General features: G+C 51.9%; 1 protein-coding gene across 1 annotated transcript; it reads left to right on the plus strand.

The window, feature by feature from the left end:
• Positions 1-1456: 1456 nt before the first annotated feature.
• Positions 1457-20825, plus strand: LOC103782244 (protein Smaug homolog 1-like; the record flags this gene model as incomplete). Its single annotated transcript, XM_008950000.1, has 7 exons — positions 1457-1510; positions 6248-6511; positions 12536-12645; positions 13283-13369; positions 15771-16065; positions 18437-18522; positions 20707-20825. Coding segments are annotated over 7 exons (1015 nt in total), but the record flags the coding sequence as incomplete, so codon positions are not given.
• Between the last annotated feature and the right edge of the window lie 2466 nt (positions 20826-23291).

The raw sequence follows: 23291 nt of genomic DNA on the forward strand, positions 1-23291 counted from the left end.
AGGACCAGAGATGGTCTGGCTCTCGGTGGGAACACTCCCATCAGCCCTACGTGTGTCCTGTCAAGGACTTCTGGAGCACTTGAAGCCAGGTTTAATGAGGGGCAGAGGGGAGGCGAGTGCCTCGCTGGCTGTCGCATGCCGTGCGGAGGAAGGTTTGCCTGCAGAGCCCAATTCCTCAGCTCTAATTACAGGAATGGGTGGCTTTTCCCTTCTCAGGCTGAAAAATTGGCCCGAAACCCTGAGAAACCACAACACAAATGTCTGACGCTGTTCCACATGGTCTTCAGTGAACAAAAACCCTCTTGAAATTAGCCCTTGCCTACTAAAATAGGCAACACCACTTCAAAAAGGAAGAAAGAAGAAGAAGAAAAAAACAAACCTAAACCCAGGGAAAGCACTTGCAGCTTCAGAGTTCCTCTAACACGTTCTTGTGCCTGCCAACCCAGCCAGTGTTTGGTCTGTGATAAAGCCAGTTTTGCCCAGGGAGTTGGTGGCCCCACAGGGATGCTGCACACTGGGATGGTTGTGTTGTTGTTTTCTCTCCTTCTCCATCCTCTTAATTTTTTTTTCCCCCTGGGAATATTAAGCTGAGCTTGGTTTGAAGCCTGGGAGCTCTTTGGCAGCAGCACCTCGTACGTCTCAGCACCGTTAGCTCCAGGTTATTTATCATGGTTTTCCATAGGATGCAAGACATCCGGAGCTCATCTCCAAGGGATTAGACTTGGCAGTGTCCACTGGGTTGCAGCTGACCCTGATCTGGAGGCCACCAGGAGCTTTCTTGCAAGGAAGCAGCATCTGGTGTGGGCTGAGCACAACCCCTGTGGCTGTTCAGAGCCACGGTGGTGGAGCAGAGAGGTGGCACCAGCCCACTTACCATGGGGAGCACCACGAGCTGCTCTTGCCTCCGTCCATCCATGTGGAAGGAACCAAACCAGGCTTTTCAGAGTGACTGGTGGATCCCTGGGGAGTGGATGGCTCTTGCACCACCTAAATGAGCCTGTGGCTGTCAGGAAAAACCTTCTAATCCCAAAGTGGGACACACTTAAAAGTTGTGAGGGATCCGTGTGCCAGCGTGGCTGGTGCTTTGCAGCAGTGGTTTCCTCTCTTTGTTAATCCAGCTCGCAGCACCACGGCCCTCAGAAAGGCAGGCGTGCCTCTGGCCACCTCCTGGAAGCTTATCTTACCCTAGAAGAATATATTAGGTTTCCTTTTTAAATTAAAACTTAATATTTTTGTAATAAAAAGTAAAGAGACTGGTGGTGAACTCACACTTGGTTTTCTTCTGCTGAAGTACAAGTTGGACTATTTATTTTAGCAAGAGACTGAAAAAGTGACTTGTCCTGATGGGAGGTTCCAGCTCAGCTGTTGGCAGTCCCAAATTCACCTTGGACCATCCAAAAAACACACAGGATTGTCAAAAGCAGAGAAAGGCCTTCACTAAACTGACCCTTTGAAGGTCATGAGCCGCAGCCTTTATTTCAAGCAACTGAGGGCACGAACACAAGCAGCAGCATTAATAAATATGCATATTTATTAATCCTCTTTCTGAGGGTTATAAATTGAAAAAGAGAGAGGTGTGAGCATACCAGGCAGGTGCCAGCCTGACGTTCACACCAGTTTTAAGCCTGAGTGCTGATGGAAACTGGAGAGAGGATTGGCAAGAAACCACGCTGCTCACCGGTGCCTGTTACAGCCAGAAAGGCTTAAGCAGAACCTGAAGTTAGGCCAGTGCTAAGAGCTCTGACATGAGCTCTGTCTGGTACCAAGAGTAGCTGAGGTGGTTTCAAATTGCTGGTGACTTTTTCTGCTCGGGGCATTCTTTGCAGAGGAATTGTCCCTAGTGATCTTTTCAGCAGTGCCTGTTGGGACAGGACAAGGGGGGATGGTTTGAAACTAAAAGAGGGAGATTCAGACTAGAGAGAAGGGAGAAATTTTGGCTGCTGAGGGTGGTGAGCCCCTGGCCCAGGCTGCCCAGAGAGGTGGTCGCTGCCCCATCCCTGGAACCATCCCAGGTGAGGTTGGCCGGGGCTCTGAGCAACCTGCTCTAGCTGCAGATGTCCCTGCTCAGGGCAGGGGGTTGGACTAGATGGCCTGGAAAGGTCCCTTCAACCCAAACCAGTCTGTGATCTCGTGAAGTTGTGTGAATTGACTCATCGTTCAGTGAACACACTGGTGGTTTAGTAAAGCCTGGCCTGCTGGACTCCAGTGGTGTGTTATCTCAGGGAGGGAAGTGGAGCTGGTTTTTGTGTGTCACACCAGATGATTTGTGTTTGTTCCTGGCCATCCTGTGGAGTTCCTTGTGTCTCCTTCAGCCAACGCTGACTTCTAATTAGGGGACATAAAATTAAGACGTAAGAGCAGCAGTTTGCAAGGGTATTGCTGCTCAGGAAGGAATCTGGGCTGGGTTTAAACCTCAGATATCCTCTTATTTGCAAGATCTTGGTGGGGAGAGGATGGCTTAACCATTGCAGGGTGCCAGCTGCTGCGTACACCCTGTGACAGGGGGCACTAATGGAGCAACCTGTCACCTCCTGAAAGGGAACCAATAGCTCCTGCCCTCCTTGCCTGTTCTCCTGCACCTCTTGTTCATTCCAAGGGCACAAGTATTTCCTGAACCAGAGTTTTTCCTACAACAAATCTGGGGTGGTTTCTACCCCACTGGCTGTGTACTCGCAGCTGGGGCAGCAGGCACAGCACAGGCTCTGGGGCTCCTGCTGATGCGTTTCAAGTGATTTGTCAGGTTTTCTCCACATTTTCCCTCATGTTTATTGGGTTTTTTTAATGCTGAATATTTTTGTCTCCTGAGAGGGCGATGTGACATCTCCAGAACCCCTTTCCAGTGCTGCTTTTGGGGTACAACTGCAAAGCCAAGAGCTGAAGTAGCTTAGCTGAGACTTTCTTAAATCCATCTGTTTCCCCATCAGGATGCATCACAACTTTAGGAAACAACACTGCTCTGAAAACAATTCTGGCTCCTCTCCAACAACCTTTTCTGCTGGGAGACTTCTGGAAGACGTTTCTATAGTTATTGAATGGGAAGGGAACAAATTCTTCACCATCAGAAGAAATTCTTCACCCTTGCTCCCTGGCACACCACGGTGTTAGTGTTAGGTGCTGGTAGGAAAAAACACTTTCAGAAACAGGAACAATTTAGGCAGTGCAGAAATCCACAAGTTTTTGGCCTCATCCGTCAGCCATGTGGCACCAGATGCTTTTTATAGGTGCTTAATAAATGCTAAGGAGCTCTGGTGGTTTTCACTCTCCTCCTTTTATAACTCTGCTACTTGCTCATTTTCTTTCTGCCTCTGGTCAGCAGAGAAGGCTTTGTAGTGGGTTTTCCTCCAGGCTTTAGCTGGGAATTAAACCCAGCTTAACTTTTAAAGCCCGGTACAACTGGCTGGGGGTTTCCCATGAAGTCTCATTTCTGTTAGGAAATAAAATGTGGAGGAGCTGTGAGTGGTTTTGAGGAACTCCTACCAATGCAAAAAGAGGGGTTGGGGAGCTTTGGTGCTCTGGGAGGAAAAGCAATGAGCACGATGAATTTCCCCCAGGTTTTGTGCCGAGTTCAGAAATCTAATTCTGAAAGAAAAATTGAAAAGTTTTTGCTTTAGTTTCAGATGAGCTGCAAGGTCTTTTTAACCCCTCTGCCCTCAGATGTCCCTGGGGCCAATCTGCAGTTCCTCTACCCCACCACAAAGCTCAGAGCTGCTCATTTGGAGAAATTAGTGTCTTTCTGCAGAGCTTGCTCTTACTTCTAGAAATGAGTCCTTGCTAACAGACTGGTGCAGATGTTTTGTGAGCCATGACAATGTGAACCCCACATCTGGACCTGGGGGAGCATTGAGAACAGCAGAGTTGGCTTGGATTTGATGCAAACCAGAGAGGACCTTCCTGGTTCCAGAACTTGTCCTGGTTATCCCAGTGAGCAATGGAACATGGCTTGGCTGAGCAGTGGCTAAATCCTGAGATTTTTTTTAGTCTCAGTTGTCAGGAAACAGCCCCCGTGAAGTCCAACTAATTTAATTGAGTGTAACTGCAATAAAACATTAAACAAGTGTTTTACATCCTAAATCCATACATTAAAATACATGAACTGCATTTAGGTTTAACCAGCAGTTTAATGACTTTGGGAATGATGGAATTTTAATTTTGTTAAGCCAACGGACCAATCTTTTCATGCATTTTTCATTACAGGAAACAAGGATAGTTCATCCATATCCATCTTTTCCTCTGACTACTATGTAATACCCCTACTAACCAACAGACCCAAGAAAAAGATATCTAAATATTTAAGGAGATATCTAAAAAGGAGACCATATGGAAGAGCAACGAAAAATTGAGACCATTCAGTAAAAACTGCATTTAAAAATCTCTTCAAGTTGTAACACTGCTGAGAAAAAGTGTCAGAAAATCTTTCGATCTGGGTTTTATTTAATACTTTAGCCTACATATTTCTGTACTTGACTGAAAGGCAAGTAGATACCTACCCATGGTAGAGCCTTTCTTGAGGAACTCCAGATCACAGGAGTTGGATCTTAGCAGTGTTAAAGTTATTTGTTAGGAGCAAATTGAACTTGGTGGTGTCAGAACTTCAGCCAGGAAATACAAACCTGTATACAACTGGAAAGGAAAAATTAATCCAAAGCTTTCAAAATTTTTTTTTTTCTTTTTTCTTTTTTTTTTTTTTTTTTGTGGGATTTAGCCTCATCTCTTTGTCAGGGGTGTATTTTCACTGCTGCTTTGGATGTTTGGTTTAGCCTGTGCTTGGAAGTGCACCTGATGGGTGGCTGAGCTGGGTTTCTCTTGTTGCTGATGGTTGCTCAACTAAGTGCCAGGTCTTAGGAGGACTCAGCAAGGCTGCTGTCAGCACTAGTGTGGCCAGGAGGACTCAGGCAGGATCGTCCCCTTGGACTCGGCATCAGTGAAGCCACACCTTGAATCCTGGGCTCAGTTTTGGACCCCTCCCTCCAAGAAGGACCTTGATGGGCTGAAGTATGTCCAGAGAAGGGCATCAAAGCTGGGGAAGGGTCTAGAGCCCAAGTGTGGGGAGGAGCAGCTGAGGGAGCTGGGGGTGCTGAGCCTGGAGCAAAGGAGGCTCAGGGGAGACCTTCTGGCTCTGCACAGCTCCTGACAGGAGCCTGGAGCCAGGTGGGGGTCGGGCTCTGCTCCCAAGGAACAAGTGATAGGACAAGAGGAAACGGCCTCAAGTTGCCCCAGGGGAGGTTGAGATTTGCCATTAGGAAGAATGTCTTCCCCAAAAGGGCTGCCCAGGGCAGTGGTGGAGTCCCCATCCCTGGAGGGGTTTCCAGGCCGTGGAGATGTGGTGTGAGGTACATGGGTTAGTGGTGGACATGGAAGTGAAGTGCTGGGCTAGCAGTTGGACTTCATGATCTTAAAGGTCTTTTCCAACCAAAATGATTCTGTGATTCTAAGGCCTAGACGTTTCTGTGGATGATCAGTTGGTCAGTACCTCCGCAGTGACATTAGGTAGATGTGCAAGTGCTTGGGCTTTGGGGCATAAGCCAGGTCCTGACCGAAAGGGAGTGGTAGAGAGGTTTCCCCTGGGTCAGTGTGAGAACATTCCCATCCTGGGGATTTTTATCATGCCTTTCCCAGAAAAATATGGGTCTGGATTATTTTAGCAGGACGAGTTTCACGGCCTCAGTTAGTCACTTGAAAATTTCCACTAGTGACATGGTTTAGTGGTGGACTTGGCTGTGCTGGGTTAACGCTTGGACCTGATCTTAAAGGTCTTTTCCAGCCCAAACAACTCTCTGATTCCACCTGCAGTAGCAGTGGTGCCTTCCCTTCAAGGTAGACACTCCCATGAGCTCCAGGCTTGGTGAGAGCCAGCAGCCAAGAACCCACCAGCACCACCACGTGCTCAGGTTTGCTGTCAGGACGTGACTCCACACAGGGAGAACCTCCAGAACTGCTCCATGACATTTTTTTTTTCCCCCTAGAAATGCAATCCACACACCACCCTTCCTGAAGCAACCCCACGTAGCTGGTGTGACCCCCCTCTCCTTGCAGGTCCTCCCGGCCCCTTTGCTTCCCAGGAGGCAGAGCGTGGAGCTCAGGGCAGGGTCCAGGTAGCCACGGGCCCTGTGAAGCCACCAGCGAGGCACCGTGGCCGACCACCAGGCATTGGATGTTCTCATGGAATGAGTTTTTTTTTTTGGGGGAACTCTGCTGCATCCCGGGCCGCGAGGGGGGAATAACCTCTTTGATTTTATTTTTTTTTCAGTTCTCTCAGGCCAGACACACCACAGCCCTTTGAAACGCTCTGTGTCCCTTACCCCACCCATGAATGTGCCAAACCAACCTCTAGGACATGGATGGATGTCTCATGAGGACTTACGAGCTAGAGGACCCCAGTGCATCCCTTCCGATCATGCCCCCCTGTCTCCACAAAGCAGTGTAGCCTCTTCGGGAAGTGGTGGGAGTGAACATTTAGAAGATCAGCCTTCTGCTCGTAACACATTCCAGGAGGAAGGGAGTGGGATGAAAGGTGAGTGAAACCCCAAGCTGCCTCCCCGACCCCGACCCCAGCACCCCCAGGCAGGAGGGGAAGAGCCGTCGTCCCGGCAGCGCGGGGCTCGGTTGGTGGTTTTGGGGTGAGAGTCCTCAGAACCCAATGGGGCTTTTCAGCATCTCTTCCCACCTTAGGAATTCAGGTTTAGGGAAATAAGTGAGGTTTTCTTCTGAGCAGCGGCCTGATGTCTTCCAGTTGGGTGCCCGTGGGCTGGTTTTGTCCCAGAGTCCTGCAGCTTTCCAGAAAGCTGGATTTGTTCCACAGCCTGGGGCTTTTTGGCTGCGAGTGGAGCTCTTTTCTCTTCCTTTTTCTTTTTTTATTGTGGTGAAAAAATAGCGTAAGTTTAGCAAGCCACGTGAGATTTATCAGTGCAGTGTTTGGTACCCACCAAGCATTTGGGGAAGTTTTGGCGTAGGATCCTTGTTTGCAGTGAATTGATCCTGTGTTTTTCAGTTGTTTTTCCCATTACACTCCCATTTCACAGAGGCTTGTAGCAGTAAATGTGTGTGATCCTGTTGGGAACCGAGGCAGAAACGAAACCCTGGTGCTGCAGTCAAAGATGGGGAGTGAACTTCAGGCTGTAGAGAAATAAACAGATAAAAAGTGGGCAAACACAGACTGGATCTTCCTTTGAACAGACAAAATGCCTGAAAATGAGCCCGCAGCTATCAGAGACTGATTTGAAGGACTGGTTTTCATGAATGAAAAGCAAATCAATGGTGTGATGGATCAGAGTAAGGCAAGAATTGTATTTTTGAAATAGTCACCAGGTTTTGTTTGAATTCCAGACAGATCTAGATGCCTCTGAATCTGTGTAACGTGGAACTGGGTTTGACTTGGCACCGTGTGACTTTGCTGTGCGTGAAATAAATGCAGGAGAAGCACCCTCATGGTTGCCCCGTGAGGTGGTGCTTGGGGGTGAGCCCTCTCCTTGCCTGGACTTCGCACCGTAGCCTTGCTCTGGGGTGGGATGATGAGCTGTAGGTGGGACAGGATCGTCCTCTGAGCGTGGTAGCCTCACAGAGCTGGGCTTGACTTCTCAATGGCTCCACGTTCTAATGAACACCTCATCAGAGAGAGCAGCCAGGGAGTGTTTTGTCTCCAGCAGTGCTGCAGGTGCCTGCACCACCTGATGGTGGGCAAGCAAGCAGGCAAGCAGGCTCAGAGAGGCTGCATCTCAAATGCTGGGCTCAGTTTTGGGCCACTCATTCCCAGAAGGACCTTGAGGGGCTGGAGCGAGTCCAGAGAAGGGCAACAAAGCTGCTGGGGAACGGTCTAGAGCACAAGTGTGGTGAGGAGCAGCTGAGGGAGCTGGGGGTGCTGAGCCTGGAGCAAAGGAGGCTCAGGGGAGACCTTCTGGCTCTGCACAGCTCCTGACAGGAGCCTGGAGCCAGGTGGGGGTCGGGCTCTGCTCCCAAGGAACAAGGGACAGGACAAGAGGAAATGACCACAAGTTGCACCAGAGGAGAGGTTTAGGTTGGATCTGAGGAACAATCTCTTCCCTGACAGGGCTGTCCAGTCCTGTGCCAGGCTGCCCAGGGCAGTGGTGGAGTCCCCATCCCTGGAGGGGTTTCCAGGCCATGGAGATGTGGTGCTGAGGGACACGGGGCAGTGGGGACCTGGCAGTGCTGGGGGAGTGGCTGGACTCTATGATCTTAAAGGTTTCTTCCAACCAGAAGGATTCTATAATTCTATGACCATGTTGAAGACTAATCTGTGACCAACATGAAGGATCTTCCCATGCCTGGGGCCAGATCCTGCAGCCTGTCAGGCCATAGAGATGCTTTTTTTGGGAGCAGGTACTGCAGAGGAGTTTGTTTAACACTGCATTTCTCCAGGTTGCTGCTGATGGAGCTGGGAAGGAGACCATGGGGAGCTTGGCTCCCTGTGATCTACAGCTGCAGCTCTGGGACCTGCGTGTGGAGAAACTTCCCAGTGTGATGCAGTCAATCTCTGCAGCCAAATCTCCAAACCCCAGAGGCCCAGGCTGCCCACGAGCAGTGATCAACTCAAACTGCTCCTGTGAAGGCTGCCTGTTACTGCTGCAGGCAGGGAGATAGTTGCCCTTCCTCAGCTCGTCCCTTCCTGGGCATCCTCCTTCTCTGGAGGGAGGTTTGTAAACATCTAAACCTGATTTCCCCCCTGTTGTTGAGTCAGCCAAATTGCTTTTGTACCACTGTCCGGGGACATGTGAAACAGATGTCTGCAGCCTCTGGTGTCTGTGACTGGCATGTCCTCCCCCCTCTGCTCTCGTTGCTTCAGACTGAACTGATCCAGCTTCTGCCCAGATGGTGTTTTCTAAACTTGGGGTTGTTCTTGGTTCCCTCTGATGTTTTTTTTTTCTGGAAAGTCTGTGATTTCCTGAAGGTGCATTGCCCAAACCTGGGCTCAGGAGCAGAGCAGAGACTTGTTTGCTCTACAGACAACGTTCTTGTGGCTCTGGAGCTCATCATCCTCAGGGAACACACCATTGTGGACTGCCCATGACCCCCTGTGCTGAAAATAAAGAGGGACTGCCTGTTCCCTGCTCTGGGTTGCTACAGAAATGCACAGCTTCGTGCATTTTTATTGAGTTGCATCTCATTTCGTGCAGAGCAGTTGCTGGCTTTGCCAAGTCCCTTCTCTGAATTGTAGCCATGTCTCCCCCAGTGCCTGCAGGCTCTTCTGGCGTGGTGTCACCCCTGCCTCTGGTCAGCTTGCTCCTTCTTTAACTCCCTCCAGGGCATCTGGGGGGAGTGTGGGGCAACCAGACCCACAACAGACTCCCATCCAAGGGGGCTTAGCAGTCCAGCTTCCCTTTAGTTGCCTGTTCTGCTCCTTTCCAGCTATCTTCACACTGAAGGAGAAGTGTCCTTTGGCTTCTTCCCAGCCCCTGGTTTCTCCAGAGGGAGATGGGGACACTTGCTTCCTCTCAGAGCCCATCTCTCCGTGGATGGGGATCCATCTTTCCATCCATCCCTTCCCAGGGCACAGCTCAGGGGCACTGGTGGGAGGGTTTGGGTAGAGCTGGGGGTCTCTGCTGTGAGTACGTCCACAGCTTAGCCTGGTGTGCAGCAGGAGGGCTTCTGGAGATGTCCTGTGTGTATATTGGCCTGTCTATAGATATATCTATAGGGCCGGGTGAATTCTTCTAAGTTTCCATGCCCACCCCCAGATAAACACGTGCTGGGCAGACTCTGGTGTTTAGTGCCTCGAGGGGAGGATGTTTGTGAGCAGCATGGAGTCCTCCTTGGCTGCTCACATCAGACACAGAGTTTCTGGCAGCCGTGCTGTGACTGCACAATTAGCTCCTGGTAATTGGTGATTAAAGAGTAGCTCTGTGGGTGGGCAGCTCGCTGCTCCGTGGGGTCCTTAGGAGGTTTGACTCTCCAAGGACCATGAGATCACCTTAGATGGCCTTGCAACTCCTGATTGCCTCTGTGAGAAGGGGGAACCATCATCCCCACCACCACCCCTCTGTGTGCTGGGGTGAATTCTTTGGTGTGAGGGTGGCCGAACCTGGAGCAGCTGCCCAGAGAGGCTGTGGAGTCTCCTGCTCTGGAGAGATCCCAAACCCACCTGGATGTGATTTTGTGCAGCCTGTTCTGGGTGACCTGCTGGAGCAGGGGGCTTGGATGAGGGGATCTCCAGAGGTCCCTTCCAACCCCTGCCATGCTGGGACTCTGGGATTGCCATCCCTGCTGGCAAGGGGGTTCTGGGACAGTTGTAGCTCCCCAAAAATAGGAGTAGTTGTCCAGGGAGGCTGATGCAATTCGGGAAAGGAGAGCTGCTTCTGTGTTCTGGCCTTCTGCACAGGTCAGGCACAGGTTTTCTGCCGGGTTTAATGTCTATGTGAACTTGAATCTCTCTTCTGAAAGCATCCCCATGGGCTTTGCCATTGGCACAGATGTGTACCAAAGGCAAATGTCCTCAGGGGACACAAGATCACATAAACTTTTAGTGTGTCATCCCCAAAATGACGTGGTTTTGGGTTAAAATGAAGCTGAGATTCAAGCCTGCCATTCCCTACATGGAAGCAGAGGGCTTGCTGCTAATGGCTTTTAATGTTTTTAAGAGGAACATCAGCTGAAGAGGTCTCTGGTAGCAGGTTTTAGGACTGTTGTATGGTGGGACTTTTGGGAAATGGCAAAGTTCAGCCCATCCATGCTCAGTAATTGCTTTGCCCCCATGTAGTGGGGTTGATCTTCTGTGCAGTGTTTGAGGAGTTCCACTGAAACATGAATCCTGATGAGTGTCAGAGGATGGAGGGCATGAGCAAAATGCAGCATTTCAGGGCTGTTTGCATCCTCTGCTAGGATGCTAGTGGGGTTTGGGGCCTGCCCGAGCAGTGGGCAGCAGGACAGAGACCATCCCACACCATGGCATATCCCAGGAGCAGGACTGTCCTCCTTGCCTCATCTCATCCCTTTCCAAAGCAGGTCTGGCCTCACACCTTGCAGTAGCATCAGCCTAGAAAACCTTTGAGGTTGGCTACGTTAGTGCAGGTTGTTGGATGTGGCTGTGAAGGTTGTTCCCATCCTGGCTGCAAGGGTGGTGAGCAGAGCACCAGCACCCACAGCAGCCCCAGCCCAGCAGTAGAAATCCCTCCTGAAAGTGGTCCAAGCTCCAATTCCTTCGTTCCTTCCTTCCACCTTGGTGGGCATTCTGGGCAGAGGAGCCTGGTTGGGGCAGCCTTGCCAGCAGCCATCCCTCCTTCTCCTCAGGCTCTCCTCCACTGTCTGCCACGGGACATGGGTTCCACCACCCACTTGAGACATACCCCTTACACTGACTAATGTCCCTCAGAGAGAGGAGAGGTGTTCCTGCTAACTGGTATTTTGCTCCAAAAGAAACATTTCCCAAGCCTCCACTTGCTCCCTCCACTTGAGGTGTGGCATTTGGTGCAGTTTGGGTCTCAAACACTGGTTTTTCATTTTTAACCATGTTTTTAACCATGGGCTGAGATGGAGCTCCTGGGTGTCTCCCTGGTGTGGAGGGGCACAAGGACTGATGGCCATGAGTATTGCTGGGAGCAGAGCACCTGAGCTCTGTAAGGCAGAGCTGTTTTGGGGTTGCAGGGGCTAACTAAAGCAGGTCCTGGTTTGGGACAGCATTTGAAGCCTTCAGGATGAAAAGCAAAAGCATCATCACAGGCACAGTGTTGTGCTGCAGAACACATCTGCAGGGGCCCCCCCAAGTGGGTTATCACTGTGGGCCCCCCCAAACCTGCAAAACCCCAAGTAGCTGCTGAGCAGGCTGGAGCAGGCTCTTAGCCCATTGCCTTCTCCATGGAGGACACCCCCTCATGGGGTCTGGTGGGGTTTTGCATGTTGCAGAGGAAGAATTCCCCTGCCAAGTCTCTCCCTGCGAAACCACATTGATGTCAGGAGGTTAAAAATATTTTTGGGTACTCATCCAACCAGGCACAGAAGTGCTACACTGCAGATAATGACTGGGAAGGAGGAAATCATTTCAGCCCATGTGTTTTGAGGTCCCAAGTCACCCTTCTGACACGGGCTGTAGGACCATCCTTGATGGCACATCATTTTTCCATGCTCAGAAAAAAAAAATCTCCTTATTTCTCTGTAAGCAGCCATTTAAATTTTCAGCACATACCATCTTCCCTCACACCATAAATCACTGTCTGCTGTCTGCAGAGCAGTCGTTTGCTCATCCTAAGCTCGACCACACCGTGAGCTCTGGTGGGGAAAGGGCAGCGAGGAGCTTGGCATGCTGTGACAAGATGCTGGCTCCCCATGGGACAGCTCCCAGTGGCCACAGAACCTCAACCTCTGAGGAGATGTCTTCATCCAGGGGCTGGTTCCTCCTACCATCCATATCCATATCCATAGCACTGTGTCCTCCAAAAGGTTTGTGAAGTTCAGGAAGGTGCCTGAAGCACCAGTGGGATGGTGGATGGCACCTAAGAAACTCCTCACGTTGCTGTTGACGCTGTTGCCCGTGGTTGAGTTTTGTCATGAACTCAACAGGACCTCTCATCTCCTTCCCTTTGGTCTGCAGATGTCCCAGCCTGGCTGAAGAGCCTCCGGCTGCACAAGTACGCCGCCCTCTTCTCCCAGATGACCTATGAGGAGATGATGGCCCTCACCGAATGCCAGCTGGAGGCACAAGTAGGTCTTGCATCAGGCATGAAGCCATCAGCCCCCATCCTCAACGCCTGTACTGTGGGTAGAGGAGGGGCCTCCAAAGCCTCTTTTTGTGTCTTCACCTGGGAGGTATTTTGCCTTCAGGTGGTTGGGAGCAAACAGGGAAAGGAAAATTTGGCCTTGGGCAGTGAAAAAAAACCACAATGTACCTGAAAAAGGTCTTGTCTTGATGTCTTACTGGAGTCCCAGCATGAAAGCCCCATTACTGGGATCTGCTCTTGGGGTTTTTTTCCAGTTGGGATTAAGTTGAGGAGTTCCAGGGGCACAGTCTGCAGTACCCAGCTCCTTTAAAGGCTTTGGTGGCTGATTGCCTTGTTAACTTCTGAAAATGTCCCTGCTTTCAGACTGTCCTCTGCATCATCCTCAGGGTGGAGAGGGCCTGCCAGCACCTCTGCTTTCACTGTGTCCGGGGAGGGACAGACTAGCTGGAAATCTCAACCTTCAGCAATTCTCTAAGTGATTTTCTATACCCACTGCTAATCCCTGCACCCAGAAATTGGATTAATTTCCAGCAGCCCTTTTCATTTAGGGGGGGAAGGCTTTGGGGTGAGCTGGCTGTCCTGGGGAGATCCTCATGGCAGCTTTTGTCCTGTTTTTGCAGAACGTTACCAAAGGCGCCAGACACAAAATAGTCATCAGTATCCAAAAGCTAAAAGAAAGACAAAACCTGCTCAAATCTTTAGAAAGGGTAAGTAATCACAACCACTTTGGTATTTCTTCTTTTTCAAGAAGCCAGGAATTAATTCTGGGGTGGAGCACTCTTTGGTTACAGATGTTGTTGGGATCTTTTGCAGAGAAATCTGTTGTTGGCTTGGCTGCAGCTGAATGATGTCTCAAAGACTTCTCTACCAGATGCAGGTTTTATTTGGGGCTGTATTTTGCAGAGTGGATCCTAATTCTTCTCCAGCACTCATGCAGCTGGGATGGATATACCCTGTAGCACTGGTGCAAACCCTGGCCAGCTCCAGGGTGCTCAGAAACCCCTGAGCTTTGAGTGATGGAGGCACCATCCCAGGGGCACTGATGGGCAGGTGGTCGCCCATCTGCTGCGCCCATCTGCTGACCCGTGGTGCAGGGCCACCTCTAGCTGCACCAGCCTTTGTGGTCCTCTTTGCCTCTGGAGAACCCACTGGGCAGAGCCTTTAACCCCTGATTATCCCTCAGCCACTTGGTTCTCTCTCCCTGAAAGAGCTACTGCCCCTCTCAAGAGACCCCCTCCACACACAGGGTCAACATGGGGACCCCTAGGCCCTCTGTCTACCTCTCCATCCCCAAAAAGAGATGAGATCTGCCAGTTCAAAGGACACTGCACTTCTGTGGAACATCATATGGGCCAGATAAAAGACCAGACACCCACACTAGTGCCTGAACAACACCTTAAATTTCTGAGGAGAACAAATAAAAACTTCTTTCTCACTATAACAAAAGCTCCAACTCTGCAGAAATGGCTGTGGGAGAAGCAGCAGTACCACAGACTTGCTGGGAGCAGCTTCCCCCAACCTCTCACTATTTATTTCCACAGCATTATATTATATTTAATTGCACCATCTTCAAACAGCAACTTGCAGAGCCTCCCACTAGGGGCTTTTAAATACTTACGTGGCGTGTTGCTATTTATTGTTGTTTTCATTAGCTCACTGCTTCACTATTTATAATACGGGGTTGTACTCGGAGGATGGCAGGAGCTAATAAAGCCATATTTACCTCCTGATATTAATACTAACAATTAAATCCAAGAGACAGCCTCCTGGCTTGAGCTGGCTTCAGCCACCCGCTTTCCAGGCAGCTGCACAACCTCTTCCCCCGCTTCTCTCCCTGGGTTTTTGAAATATGGCTTCGACCTCAGCACGGTGAGGGAGCTTAAGGCTGGTTCAGCTCAGAAAAGCAGCTGCAAAATCCAGGAGACAAGTGGCAGGGGCTGATTCTGGACCCTCGTGGAGGGGGTTTGAGTGTGGGGCTGCGGCCGTGTCCCGCTTTGCTGGGGCTCAGAGCTGCCTGTGAGCTGCTTTCCTTGGGAGGGGACGTCTCTGGTTTTCCAGGCTTCCCATCCAATTTCTTTTCACTAAACAAGAGCATGTGTGCAGCTTGGGGTTTTTTTTTGGGGAATGTCTCACTGCTAAAGATTGCTGCTTTCTTGGAAAGAGCTGCTCCACCCCTGTCCTCCAGTTAGCAGAGCAGGGTTTTTTCCCCAGAAAATCGTGCTCAGCAGGCTGACTCCAGGTCTTCCAGAGAAGTGGAGCTGTCTGAGCTGAGGCCAAGAGCGAGCAGGAATTGGGGTGAACAACCATTTCAGGGCTTCAGCTGCCCGTGGGCCCACCTTGTGTCCCTTCTCCAGGCACAGCCAGGACTCACTCCAAAAGCTGCTGCTTTCCAAGCCATGTCCCACGAACCAGACTGTGCAGTGAGCTGTTCTGGTCCAGGCTACATTAAAAAACAAAATGCAATTATTTCCCTTCAGTGAGACAAGGATCTGATTGCAGAAAGGGAGTTCTTGGTCCATGCTGTAACCGAGAACAAGGCTGGAGGTGTGCCCTGATTCCCTCCCTCCTGGGTGGACCTCCCACAGGATCTCCAAACTGAATAGTTTTGCTATAGGGATAGAAGTTCACCTGCAGCCTTGGGGTCTCCCCTTCTGTGTCTGACCACAACCCACCCTGCTCCCTTTGAAACCCTCCCTTTCCCCTCTCCCCCATCCCAGTGTGGATGGGGACATCCCCACTTCACTGCTGTAGGATGGGCTCCTGGTGTGGTCCTGGGCTCTGTGGTGCCCCCAGGGCGTAGGGATGCTCTGGCAGCCCATTTGGGGCAGAGCACTGGATGGAGAGCTAGTGCTGGAAACTGGAGATAAGCCCATGTTAAAAAATTGCAATTCCAGTTAATTAGAGCTGAACAGTCACGGTTCTGGGATTGCTGGGGAAGGAGCAAGATGCTCACTGGTCTGGGCATTGAAATCTCCAAGGCTCTCCTGGAGTTGCCACCTTCCTGGTGGAGGTGTGGGAAGGCCAAAGCTGGATTTGTGTTGATGGCTCATGACAGCTGATGTCCTGGCATCCCACAGACACCAACCCTCTTGTCTCCTCTCCCCACAGGACATCCTGGAGGGCGGCAACTTGCGCGTCCCGCTGCAGGAGCTCCACCAAATGATCCTCACCCCCATCAAAGCCTACTCCTCCCAGAGCTCCAGCACGGAGGAGCAGGGCCGGGAGGGGGACTCGCCCCACGGCTCCTCCCTGCTGGGCTCCGACAGCCAAGGCCCCGACTGCAAGGACTCTGCCACAGGGGGGCTGCAGCAGCACCACTTACCCGGCTGCGAGGGCGAGTCAGGGGGGGCCCCTCTGCCCGAGGGTGACCTGCCTGGGCAGTTCACCAGAGTGATGGGCAAAGGTGAGTGGCCCTCCCTAGGCAGAGCTGCATCGGGCAGGGTGCTCCTGGGCATGGGGAGAGGGGCTCGGCTCTGGTGAGAGCCCACCTCCAATACTGCGTCCAGCTCGGGTGTCCCCAGCATAAAAGGGACATACAGCTGTTGGAAGGAGTCCAGAGGAGGCCACCAAGAAGATCCAGGGGCTGGAGCATCTCTGCTATGGGGATAGGCTGAGGGTGCTGGGACTATTCAGCCTGGAGAAGACTCCAGGGGATTTTAGAACTGCCTTCCAGTACCTGAAGGGAACCTACAGGAAGGCAGAGGGGACTTGTCACAAGAGTGTGCAGCGACAGGTCGAGGGGAGATGGTTTTAAATGAAGGAGAGTAGGTTTAGACTGGATCTTAGGGAGAAGTTCTTCAGTAGGAGGGTGGGGAGACTCTGGACTAGATTGCCCAGAGAGGTTGTGGATGCTTCATCACTGGAGGGGTTTAAGGCCAGGGTGGTCAAGGCCAGGTTGGATGAGGCCTTGAGCAACCTGGTCTAGTTGAGAGGTGTCCCTGCCCATGGCAGGAGGGTTGGATTAGATGATCTCTAGGGTCCCTTCCAGCCTAAGCCACTCTATGATTATTAGTGTTTCCTGAGAGCTAAAGGGCCCCCCAGGGGTCAAGAGGCTGGGGCCAGACTCTTGTCAGTGGTGCCTAGTGACAGGACAAGGGGCAATGGGAACAAACTGGAACCCAGGAGGTTCCACCTGAACAGCAGGAAAAAATTCTTTGCTGTGAGGCTGGAGCAGGCTGCCCAGAGAGGCTGTGGAGTCTCCTTCTCTGGAGAGATTCCAAACCCACCTGGACGCCATCCTGGGCCCCCTGCTGTGGGTGACCTGCTGGAACAGGGGTTTGGACCAGATGATCTCCAGAGGTCCCTTCCAACCCTACTGTGCTGGGATTTTGTGAAATATATAGATGCCCACACTCATAAAAGTAAATACATGAAATCAAACACCTAGATAGGCCGAAAGGTGGGTAAAAGAGGCTGTGGTGGTGCTCCTGGCAACAGCCTTCCCCCAAGCTCTTGTGGGTCCCAGTCCTAGGGCTGGTGATTTTTTGAGGGCCTATCATGCTGTGGTAAGAGGTAAGAGTGTGGGTGGGGAGGTGGGCAGTGATTTTTGGGGGGACAGCAGTGGGACGGGCTGCCTGCCCACAGTCGGGGGTGGATGGTGTCCTCCTCCTCCCCATTCAGAGCCCTGGGAGCACCCCACCAGTCCATAGATGGGGGTCTCTTGGTCTTGCTCTGCTTGCAGGGGATAGTGCTGGTGTGTGGGCTTAGTGTGTGCTGTCCTGAGTGCAGATCAGATGGGTCCAAGCCTCTCTTTAAGCCCAAATTTAGATACAGGGCATCCAAAATACTCAAGTGCCTTTCCATGCCTGGCGTGGGTGGCAGGGCTTTGCATCAGGATTAGCACAAGAGCGTTGTGAGGTCGGGACCAACCTCCTGGGGCATATGCAGGGCTCCTGGGGCAGATTTGTATGAGCTCAGACACGTTCTGACTCCCTTTGGTGGGATCTGAGGTGTCGGTGCTGGCTCCTTGGACAGAGGTCTCCCTGGGGAAGAGTCAAAGTCTTGTCCTCAGGCTCACACAGGAGACCAGGAACAGAAAGAAAGTCCTTGAGATTCCACAAAGAACTATCAGCCCTGTCCCTATTTCAGACCTTTTTTTTTGGCCAAAAATAGATGAGGTGCTTCCTGTGTAAAAGCTTGGTGCAGAGTTTCTCAAGCAGCCAAACGACTCCATGCACAGACAGACGCGGGGGTCTGGGCCCTGTGTTAAACCCACGGATGAATTCAGCCTGTGACAAATGCCCCTGTCGGGCACGAAGCTGGACGTGTGGCACAAGCCTTGCCAGGACAAGGTGTCCTCCTGGGGACCACAAGGCATCCCAGCCCAGGGGCTGCAACAGGAGACACTCATTTCTCTGTGAACTCGCTTCCAATTGCTTTTATGGAATTGGTTCCAAAAGAGGTTAAAATCTGTCGGGAAAGGTGAGAATCTGTTTGGAGCAGGAGCATATTTGTGCTGTAGGAGCAGGAGCTCTCCAAACACTGCTCTGGCCTAGGAATAGGGAATAATCCTGTGCCCCTGATTTGCTCAGGTCTAATTTTGGTGACTTCAGTGGTGTTACTCTGGATTTACACCATCAGAACAGAGAACAAAATCTGGCCCTAAATATAGGACAGCACGGCAGGAATTGGGGAGGGGTGTTCTTTCACACTGGTGAGAAAACCTGCCCACAGGACATGGGAAACAGGACATCCAAGGATGGATTGAACCCCCCTGGACCCCAGCTCGGTGTCCCCATGCCCATTTCTCTTCTCTCTGTTTTTTTTTTTTCCAGTATGCACACAACTTTTAGTTTCCCGACCTGACGAGGAGAATATAAGTTCCTATTTACAGCTCATAGACAAATGTCTAATCCACGAGGTGAGTCGGGAACAGATCATCTAAAACTGTTGTTCTCATCACTTAGAAACTGTTTCCAAAGTGTCTGTTTACGTCAACCTTTCGGTTTCTAACACAAATATTTTTGGGGGGTATTAATAGTAATTCTGACAGAACAGGGCTGGAGCGGGCGGTGGCCCCGACGTGAGGCATGGAGATGTTGCTCCCCCACCACGCTCGCTTAAAGGCCAAGACCTGGAGCTGGGAAGTTCATCTGGCTCGTGACAGTCATCCAGACAGCAGCTGGATGAAAGCAAAAACTCCCAGGCTGAAGGTGCAGGTGGTTTCTGTCAGACAGACCCAACCATCCTTCGCCGCTGCCACCTCCTGTTTTGCAGCACGTGGTCTTGGGGTTTTTTCCTTTCACAAGGGGGACATCTGTTTGTGCTCCAGGCAAGATCTGCCAAGCTGGGTGGTGGCTTGGGCTGGCCAAGGCTGTGCTGCAGGGCTCCAGCACGCTCCTGCCTGGTGGCAGGGAAGGGTGGCCAGCCCCCCTGGTGTCCTTCAGCATTTGATGCCCCTGGCAGGACAAGCTGCTTCTCATCGCTGCCCATATGGCAGGGCTCGGGGCAGGAGGGGGCAGCTTCACGCGCCCCCTGCAGGAGCTGCAGCCTTGAAATGTTTCTCAGTTATTTGTTTATTAAAAAATACACTGTCAAAGTGTGGAATAATCTCCTCTGGAGGTGGCTGGTGGCTGCAGACCCCAAAATGTGCTGCACACCACGTGGAATAGGAGAGAGGTGGCTCACAGCCCCTTGCCTGGCACCTGAACCTGGTGCCCAAGCTGTCCTTGGGCAGAGGTTTGAGGCGTCTCTGCAGGGCCAAGCACAGGGTGGAACTCAAATTGGGGTGAATTAGTTGGATACTGGGTGAAATGCATTTCAACATACTTCTTGAGGCCATACCTGATATGCTGGGGTCAGCTTTGGGCCCCTCACTCCAAGAAGGATGCTGAGGGGCTGGAGCACATCCAAAGAAGGGCGGTGAAACTGGGGAAGGGTCTAGAGCCCAAGTGTGGGGAGGAGCAGCTGAGGGAGCTGGGGGTGCTGAGCCTGGAGCAAAGGAGGCTCAGGGGAGACCTTCTGGCTCAGCACAGCTCCTGACAGGAACCTGGAGCCAGGTGGGGGTCGGGCTCTGCTCCTAAGGAACAAGCCACAGGACAAGAAGAAATGGCCTCAGGTTGCACCAGAGGAGGTTGAGTTTGGACCTGAGGAACAATTTATTTCCCTGGAGGGTTGCCCAGGGCTGTGCCAGGCTGCCCAGGGCAGTGGTGGAGTCCCCACCCCTGGAGGGGTTTCCAAGCTGTGGAGATGTAGTGCTGAGGGACATGAGTTAGTGGTGAACTTGGCACTGCTGAGTTAACAGTTGGACTTAATGATCTTAAAGGTCTTTTCCAACCAAAACCATTGTATGGTGTTTTGAGCTGTGCTCCTGGACACCTCTGTCAGTCACAGTGGGGGTTTCAGTGCATTTTGCTGGCAGCACTGGCGGTGTCAGCCAACGTTTGGCCCCATGCAACACTGGAATGTGGCACCTGCAGTTCAGGTTTGCTGCAGAATGGGTTGAGAGCCATTGGTGTGGTCTTCTTGGTGCTCCCCACAGACACGGGCAGTGGAGAACAGCTGGAGAGGCTGGAAGGGACAGCATGTCTCCCCTCTCAGACAGCATCAGAGCTTTCTGATTTTCCTGAGCCCCTGGGCAGAGGTGGTGACGCAGCATCACCCCACTGGTGCCAGCCTGTGTCCCAGGAGCACCATCTGCATCAGCTCTGGCGTAACAGCACCAGGAGGGAGCCTCTTCTCCACGGGGTGGTCCGGAGCAATTAAGTCAAGGGCTAATTAGCCTCCAAATTGCCCTCTGGAGGCTCCACTCCTCTCCACCAGCAGCACAGAGATGCCGGGGGTCTAAATTAGCGGCTGTGGGCATGGTGGGGATGTCCCCGTGACCCCCAGCATCTTGCTGAAGGTCTGGGGGTGTTGCAGGGGGAGATCTGCCCCCTGCCTGGGTGACTTTCACAGCATTTTCTCCACCCGAGCTGGGTGAATCCTTGAGGGAGACCAGGGTTTCCCTCCGCACTTGCCGGTGGGGCTCAGCTCACACCAACTGCAGAAAAACACTCCTACATTTCCTATTTTTCTCTTTTTTGTTGTCTTTCTTTCTGGGCAGGCGTTTACAGAGATCCAGAAGAAGCGGCTGCTGTCATGGAAACAGCAGGTGCAGAAACTCTTTCGGTCTTTCCCTCGGAAATCCCTCCTGGAGCTGTCAGGCTACCGGCAGCAGAGGAGGTATGTGGGGTTTGGGGACCAGAGGGACTTCTCCAGCAAGACCTCCCAGCAGGGAGGGACAGATCCTAGAGGGTTCAGAGCAGCGTTTCAGGAGGGAGGAGGGCTGGAAAAACCCCAGGAGTTGGCCGGGGAGGGGGGACACAGCAGCAGTTGGGGTGGCTCCTGTGTGTGGTCGGTGTCATCCCACTGGTCCCGGGCACTCGACCCCGCCTGCTGCCCTTGGCTCCCTGCAGCAGTGCCTGGAGTCCCACCAAAAAGCCAGCAGCTGGCCAAAAAAAGAAGGCCTGGGGTGTGGAGAGCAGGGGGCTGGGGTCAGAAAGCCACCGTGGGGATGCGTTGGGAGCCCAGTGTGTGCTCGCTCCCTCCGTGAGGCTGGATTTTGGGGATCCTAGGAAGTGTTGGGGTTATGGCAAGAGGAGATGGTTTTAGATCAGTTCTAATGACAGCATTGCGCTTTTGTTTTATTCTAAGTCTGTTTTACTGCAGTCTTGGGCAAGCTCTTGTTTTCTGGAACAGCAAGTGTTTGGGAGAGAAGTGGGAGCACTGGGCCAGCTGGGGTGTGAGTGCAGGGGGAAGGAGTGCAGAGCTAGAGTGTCCTCAGTGGAATCAGATGAAATATTTTGGAAAGGGAAACCAAGTGATTCTGGTGTTAACAGCAGGATCAGAAGCAGAATGGACAACACTCGAGGTTTTTGATAGACCTGTTTGTTCTGGGTCATCACCAATGCAGCAGTTTGTAGAATCATAGATTCCTTGAATTGTTTGGGTTGGGAGGGAGCTTAAGATCATCTCATCCAACCCCCTGCCCTGAGCAGGGACATCCCCAACCAGAGCAGGTTGCTTAGAGCCCCGGCCAAACTCACCTGGGATGGTTGCAGGGATGGGGCAGCGACCACCTCTCTGGGCAACCTGGGCCAGGGGCTCACCACTCTTAGCAGCACAAATGTCTTCCTTAGATCTAGTCTAAATCTCCCTCTTTTAGGTTAAAACCATCACCCCTTGCCTTGTCCCAACAGGTCTTGCTAAAAAGTCTGTCCCCAGCTTTCTTCCAGGCCCCTTGAAGCCCTGGCAGCCCCCAGCAGGTCTCCCCAGCTGGAGCCTTCTCCTCTCAGGCTGCCCCAGCCCAACTCTCTCCTGCTGGGCTCCCAGCAGAGGGGTTCCCCCCTCGAGGCATTGCTGGGGCTCCTCTGGCAGGTCCCTGTTTTTCTGGAGCTTAAGCTGTGCATCCAGGCTGACCCCAAGCACAAAGTAGAGCTGCCAGCTCGAAATGCTCCCAGTCCCTTTCCTGGGGCCACCCAGGGTGCTCCCCAGTTCCCTCGCTGCTTTTGAGTTGTTCTCTGCATTTCTGCTGCTCCTGGGAAGCTGCAGGTGAGGAAGGAGCACGTGGCCAGTCCTGCTTTTGCTTTAATGGCAAGAGCATTTTTTTGGACAAGGCTTAAAGAAACCTCCTTGTAATTCTGCCCAGTAAATTTATCTCGTTTTTGCTGTGACCACAGGGAGGTGGAGGAAGGTTTGTAGTGCAGAGACAGGAGCAGGTGCAGAGCCAGTCCCTTCTCTCCAGGAATGTGTCTTTTGTTCAGTCCCTCCCTAGGAACTCATGGACGCGTTAGGTTGTTTTAATCACATTTTACAGAACTTGAGATGTCTCAAAGAGGACAGTATTCTTGAAACTTAACCTCCTGGAAACAGAGAAGATCTGACCTCTCAAGCATTCCCACTAAACAAACTCAATCTTTATCAGACACTACAAGATCCACACAGGAGCAAACTCTTTTGTACAGCTCTAAGTCGTGAAGGATTTAAGAGCTAAGATTGTCCCCCTGGACTTGGCACTGGGGAGGCTGCACCTTGAATCTTGGGATTGGTTTTGGGCCTCTCACTCCCAGAAGGACCTTGAGGGGCTCGAGCATGGCTAGAGAAGGGCAACGAAGCTGGGGAAGGGTCTAGAGCCCAAGTGTGGGGAGGAGCAGCTGAGGGAGCTGGGGGTGCTGAGCCTGGAGCAAAGGAGGCTCAGGGGAGACCTTCTGGCTCTGCACAGCTCCTGACAGGAGCCTGGAGCCAGGTGGGGGTCGGGCTCTGCTCCCAAGGAACAGGAAACAGCCTCAAGTTGGACCAGGGGAAGTTTAGGTTGGACTTGAGGAGCAGCTTCCTCATGGAAAGGATTGTTCTATCCCAGGCTGCCCAGGGCAGTGGTGGAGTCCCCATCCCTGGAGGGGTTTCAAAGATACATAGAAGTGGTGCTGAGGGACACGGGTTAGTGGTGGACATGGCAGTGCTGGGGGAATGATTGGACTTTAGGATTTTAAGAATCTCTTCCAATGAAAACGATTCAATGATTCTAAGTCAAAGCCTGAGAAATCAGGTGCCATGGCTGCAGGGCCTTGGGAATCACCCGCGTTGTTTCAGTTTGCATTTAAGAACTGATCCATTTTGCAGGAGTAAAATAAAATTGAAAAAAAAAAAAAA

This window comes from Merops nubicus, unplaced genomic scaffold (genome assembly GCF_000691845.1).
Source record: "Merops nubicus isolate BGI_N331 unplaced genomic scaffold, ASM69184v1 scaffold22471, whole genome shotgun sequence".
Taxonomy (NCBI): Eukaryota; Metazoa; Chordata; class Aves; order Coraciiformes; family Meropidae; genus Merops; species Merops nubicus.